The sequence below is a fragment of the Boleophthalmus pectinirostris genome, unplaced genomic scaffold (genome assembly GCF_026225935.1).
Source record: "Boleophthalmus pectinirostris isolate CB_2022bp ecotype Guang Dong unplaced genomic scaffold, ASM2622593v1 HiC_scaffold_7, whole genome shotgun sequence".
NCBI classification, from domain to species: domain Eukaryota; kingdom Metazoa; phylum Chordata; class Actinopteri; order Gobiiformes; family Gobiidae; genus Boleophthalmus; species Boleophthalmus pectinirostris.
The window spans coordinates 39,357,923-39,365,146 of NW_026571473.1; the positions used below are offsets into that span (position 1 = coordinate 39,357,923).

At 48.7% G+C, this 7,224-nt stretch overlaps 1 protein-coding gene across 1 annotated transcript in view; it reads left to right on the forward strand.

Annotated features, from left to right (window-relative positions):
• Nucleotides 1–7,224, forward strand: part of LOC110153439 (nardilysin-like) — a 23,628-nt gene that overhangs the window by 14,776 nt on the left and 1,628 nt on the right. The window contains exons 16-19 of the mRNA XM_055165272.1: nucleotides 1–45; nucleotides 2,642–2,765; nucleotides 6,569–6,655; nucleotides 7,006–7,200. The exon at nucleotides 1–45 is cut by the window's left edge and continues 60 nt beyond it. Coding sequence (XP_055021247.1) covers nucleotides 1–45; nucleotides 2,642–2,765; nucleotides 6,569–6,655; nucleotides 7,006–7,200 — 451 coding nt within the window. The remainder of the gene's footprint in view (nucleotides 46–2,641; nucleotides 2,766–6,568; nucleotides 6,656–7,005; nucleotides 7,201–7,224) is intronic.

The window sequence follows — 7,224 nt, forward strand, 5'->3', positions numbered from 1 at the left end:
CACTTCCTGACCGGAGACGCCCTGCTGCTCCACTACAACCCCGAGGTAAAACAACAGAGAGTACCACAACAACCCCGAGGTAAAACAACAGAGAGAGTACCACAACAACCCCGAGGTAAAACAACAGAGAGAGTACCACAACAACCCCGAGGTAAAACAACAGAGAGAGTACCACAACAACCCCGAGGTAAAACAACAGAGAGAGTACCACAACAACCCCGAGGTAAACAACAGAGAGAGTACCACAACAACCCCGAGGTAAAACAACAGAGAGAGTACCACAACAACCCCGAGGTAAAACAACAGAGAGAGTACCACAACAACAACGAGGTAAAACAACAGAGAGAGTACCACAACAACCCCGAGGTAAAACAACTGAGAGAGTACCACAACAACCCCGAGGTAAAACAACTGAGAGAGTACCACAACAACCCCGAGGTAAAACAACTGAGAGAGTACCACAACAACCCGAGGTAAAACAACTGAGAGAGTACACAACAACCCCGAGGTAAAACAACAGAGTAACAACCCCGAGGTAAAACAACAGAGAGTACCACAACAACCCCGAGGTAAAAACAACAGAGAGAGTACCACAACAACCCCGAGGTAAAACAACAGAGAGAGTACCACAACAACCCGAGGTAAAACAACAGAGAGAGTACCACAACAACCCCGAGGTAAAACAACAGAGAGAGTACCACAACAACCCCGAGGTAAAACAACAGAGAGAGTACCACAACAACCCCGAGGTAAAACAACAGAGAGAGTACCACAACAACCCCGAGGTAAAACAACAGAGAGTACCACAACAACCCCGAGGTAAAACAACAGAGAGAGTACCACAACAACAACGAGGTAAAACAACAGAGAGAGTACCACAACAACAACGAGGTAAAACAACAGAGAGAGTACCACAACAACCCCGAGGTAAAACAACAGAGAGAGTACCACAACAACCCCGAGGTAAAACAACAGAGAGAGTACCACAACAACCCCGAGGTAAAACAACAGAGAGAGTACCACAACAACCCCGAGGTAAAACAACAGAGAGAGTAAACAAACAACCGAGGTAAAACAACAGAGAGAGTACCACAACAACCCCGAGGTAAAACAACAGAGAGAGTACCACAACAACCCCGAGGTAAAACAACAGAGAGAGTACCACAACAACCCCGAGGTAAAACAACAGAGAGAGTACCACAACAACCCCGAGGTAAAACAACAGAGAGAGTACCACAACAACCCCGAGGTAAAACAACAGAGAGAGTACCACAACAACCCCGAGGTAAAACAACAGAGAGAGTACCACAGAGGGACTCAGAGTGTGTTGTGTTGTGTTTGTTGTGTTGTATGTTGAATGTTGTGTTTGTTGTGTCATGTGTCGTGTGTCATGTGTGTTGTGTGTGTTGTGTGTTGTGTGTCATGTTGTGTGTCATGTGTGTGTGTCATGTGTGTTGTGTGTCGTGTGTCATGTGTGTTGTGTGTCATGTGTCGTGTGTCATGTGTGTGTTGTGTGTGTGTGTGTGTGTGTGTTGTGTGTGTCGTGTGTGTGTGTGTCATGTGTTGTGTGTCGTGTGTCATGTGCGTGTGTTGTGTTGTGTGCCATGTGTCGTGTGTCATGTGTGTTGTGTGTGTTGTGTGTGTCGTGTGTTGTGTGTCATGTGTTGTGTGTCATGTGTCATGTGTGTTGTGTGTGTTGTGTGTGTCGTGTGTTGTGTGCCATGTGTCGTGTGTCATGTGTCATGTGTGTTGTGTGTGTGTGTGTGTGTTGTGTGTGTGTGTGTGTGTGTGTCGTGTGTGTGTGTGTGTGTGTGTCATGTGTGTGTGTCATGTGTCGTGTGTCATGTGTGTGTGTGTGTCATGTGTCATGTGTGTTGTGTGTCGTGTGTGTGTGTGTCATGTGTCATGTGGTGTGTCATGTGTGTGTGTGTTGTCATGTGTCATGTGTTGTGTGTCATGTGTGTGTCGTCATGTGTGTTGTGTGTCGTGTGTTCATGTGTGTGTCATGTGTCGTGTGTCGTGTGTGTCATGTGTGTTGTGTGTCATGTGTCGTGTGTCATGTGTGTCGTGTGTCATGTGTGTTGTGTGTCATGTGTGTGTGTGTTGTGTGTTGTGTGTCATGTGTCGTGTGTTGTGTGTCATGTGTGTTGTGTGTCATGTGTCGTGTGTCGTGTGTTGTGTGTCATGTGTGTTGTGTGTGTGTGTCATGTGTGTCGTGTGTCATGTGTTGTGTGTCATGTGTGATGTGTGTCGTGTGTTGTGTGTCATGTGTGTGTGTGTTGTGTGTCATGTGTGTCGTGTGTGTGTGTGTGTGTGTGTGTGTCATGTGTGTTGTGTGTGTGTGTGTGTGTCATGTGTGTGTGTGTGTCGTGTGTCGTGTGTCATGTGTGTTGTGTGTTGTGTGTCGTGTCGTGTGTCATGTGTCATGTGTCGTGTGTTGTGTGTCATGTGTCGTGTGTTGTGTGTCATGTGTTGTGTGTCATGTGTTGTGTGTCGTGTGTCATGTGTCGTGTGTCATGTGTTGTGTGTCATATGTCGTGTCATGTGTCATGTGTGTGTCGTGTGTCGTGTGTCATGTGTGTCATGTGTGTCATGTGTGTCGTGTGTCGTGTGTCATGTGTCGTGTGTTGTGTGTTTCCAGGTGATAGGTGCGGCCCTGTCGCTCCTGTCTCCTCTCGGGGCAAACTTCATGCTCCTGTCCCCAGAACATCAGGCCCAGTGTGAACTCACAGAGGACAGGTTTGGAACCAGCTACACAGTACAAGGTACACACACTACACACACACGACACACTACACACACACGACACACTACACACACACACACACACACACACACACACACTACACACACACTACACACACACACACACACACACACACACACACACACGACACACACGACACACACACACACACACACAACACACACACACACACACACACACACACACACACACACACGACACACACACACACACTACACACACTACGACACACACGACACACTACACACACACACACACACTACACACACACGACACACTACACACACACGACACACTACACACACACGACACACTACACACACACGACACACTGACACACTACACACACACGACACACTCGACACACACACACACACGACACACTACACACGACACACACACACACACACGACACACTACACACACGACACACTACACACACACGACACACTACACACACACGACACTACCACACACGACACACACACGACACACTACACACACACGACACACTACACACACACACACACGACAACACACACGACACACTACACACACGACACACTACACGACACACTACACACACACACACACACACACACACACACACTACACACACACACACACGACACACACACACACGACACACACACACACACACACACACACACACTCACACACGACACACTACACACACACGACACACTACACACACACACACTACACACACACGACACACACGACAAACAACACACACACACACACACACACACGACACACTCACACACACACGACACACACACACACACGACACACACACACACACACACGACACACACACACACACGACACACTACACACACACACTACACACACGACACACTACACACACACGACACACTACACACACACGACACACTACACACACGACACACTACACACACACGACACACTACACACACACACACGACACACACACACTACACACACACGACACACTACACACACACGACACACTACACACACACGACACACTACACACACGACACACTACACACACACGACACACTACACACACACGACACACACACACACACTACACACACACACACACACACACTACACACACACACACACACACACGACACACTACACACACACGACACACTACACACACACACACACACACACGACACACTACACACACGACACACTACACACACACGACACACTACACACACACACACACTACACACACAACACACACACACACTACACACGACACACACACACACACACACACTACACACACACGACACACTACACACACACGACACACTACACACACACGACACACACACACACACACACACACACTACACACACACGACACACTACACACACACACACGACACACACACACACACACAGACACACACACACACACTACACACACACACACACACACACACACACACACGACACACTACACACACGACACACTACACACACGACACACACACACACACACACACACACGACACACTACACACACACACACACTACACACACTACACACACACACACACACACACACACACACACACACGACAACACACACACACACGACACACACGACACACACACACACACACACACACACACACACGACACACTACACACCACGACACACTACACACACGACACACTACACACACACACACACACGACACACTACACACACACGACACACTACACACACACGACACACTACAACACACACACGACACACTACACACACACGACACACTACACACACACGACACACACACACACACACACACACACTACACACACACTACACACACACACACACACTACACACACACGACGACACACTACACACACACACACGACACACTACACACACACGACACTCACTACACACACACACACACACACACACACACTACGACACACACACACACGACACACTACACACACACGACACACTACACACACACTACACACACACACGACACACACACACACACACACGACACACACACACACACACGACACACTACACACACACACACACACTACACACACACGACACACTACACACACACACACACACACACTACACACACACACACACTACACACACACGACACACTACACACACACGACACACTACACACACACACACACACACACAACACAGACACACTACACACACTACACACGACACACTACACACGACACACACTACACACACACACACACTACACACACACGACACACACACACACGACACACTACACACACACACACACACACACTACACACACACACGCACGACACTACACACACACACGACGACACACTACACACACACGACACACTACACACACACGACACACTACACACACACGACACACACGACACTACTACACACACACACACAACACTACACGACACACGACACATGACACACACACACACTACACACACAACACACACTACACACACACACACACACACACACACACGACACACCACACACACTACACACACACACTACACACACACACACACACACACAACACACCACACACAACACACACACTACACACACACTACACACACACGACACACTACAACACACACACACACACACACTACGACAACACTACACACACACACGACACACTACACACACTACACCACACGACACACTACACACACACAACACTACACACACTACACACACGACACACACTGTAAACGACACACACACTACACACACTATACACACACAGAGCTCATGAGTTGAGCGTGAGTGTGTGTGTTCAGATGTTCCTCAGGAGTAACGTGTGTGTGTGTGTGTGTGTGTGTGTGTGTCTCTCTCTCTGTGTGTGTGTGTGTGTCTCTGTGTGTGTGTGGTGTGTGTGTTGTGTGGTGTAGTGTGTGTGTGTGTGTGTGTGTGTTGTGTGTGTGTGTGTGTGTGTGTCTGTGTGTGTGGTGTGTGTGTGCTGTGTGTGTGTGTGTGTGTGTGTGTGTGTGTGTGTGTGTGTGTGTGTGTGTGTGTGTGTGTGTGTGTGTGTGTGTGTGTGTGTGTGTGTGTGTGTGTGTGTGTTGTGTGTGTGTGTACAGTGTGTGTGTGTACATGTGTGTGTGTGTGTGTGTGTGTGTACATGTGTGTTGTGTGTGTGTGTGTGTGTGTGTGTACTGTGTGTGTGTACATGTGTGTGTGTGTCTGTGTGTGGTGTGTGTGTGTGTGTGTGTACATGTGTGTGTGTGTGTGTGTGTGTGTGTGTGTGTGTGTGTGTGTGTGTGTGTGTGTGTGTGTGTACTGTGTGTGTGTGTGTCTGTGTACTGTGTGTGTGTGTGTGTGTGTGTGTGTTGTGTGTGTGTGTGTGTATGTGTGTGTGTGTGTGTGTGTGGTGTGTGTGTGTGTCTGTGGTGTGTGTGTGTGTGGTGTGTGTGTGTGTGTGTGTACATGTGTGTGTGTGTGTGTGTGTGTGTGTGTGTGTACATGTGTGTGTGTGTGTGTGTACATGTGTGTGTGTGTGTGTGTGTCCTGTGTGTGTGTGTGTACATGTGGGGTGTGTGTGGTGTACATGTGTGTGTCTGTGTCCTGTGTTGTGTGTGTGTGGTGTGTGTACATGTGTGTGTGTACGTGTGTGTGTTGTGTGTGTGTGTGTGTGTGTGTGTGGGTGTGTGTACTGTGTGTGTGTGTGTGTGTGTGTGTGTGTGTGGTTGTACATGTGTGTGTGTACGTGTGTGTGTGTTCAGATGTTCCTCAGGAGTGGAGAGATCTTTGGAGCACTGACTTTGAGCTGAACCCGGATCTGCACCTGCCCCCACCAAACGACTACATCAGTGAGAAACACACAAACACACACACAAACACACACACACACACACAGACATACCAGAGTCATGTGACCTCTGTGTGAACTGTATTTGTGTCTGTGTATGCGTGTGTATGTGTGTGTGTGTGTGTGTGTGTGTGTGTGTGTGTGTGTGTGTGTGTGTGTGTGTGTGTGTGTGTGTGTGTGTGTGTGTTGTGTGTACATGTGTGTGTGTGTGTGTGTGTGTGTGGTTGTGTGTACATGTGTGTGTGGTGTTGTGTGGTGTGTTTGTGTGTGTACATGTGTGTGTGTGTGTGTGTGTGTGTGTGTGTGTGTGTGTGTGTGTGTGTGTGTGTGTGTGTGTGTTGTGCGTTTCAGCCTCTGATTTCAGCCTGAGTTGTGCAGACTGTCCTGGGTCTCTGTTCCCTGTGTGTGTGGAGAGGAGCCAGAGGGGGGCACTGTGGTACAAGAGAGACACCACCTACAACCTGCCCAAAGGTCACATACACACACACAGACCCTGTCACACACACAGACCCTGTCACACTAACACCACCTACAACCTGCCCAAAGGTCACATACACACACACAGACCCT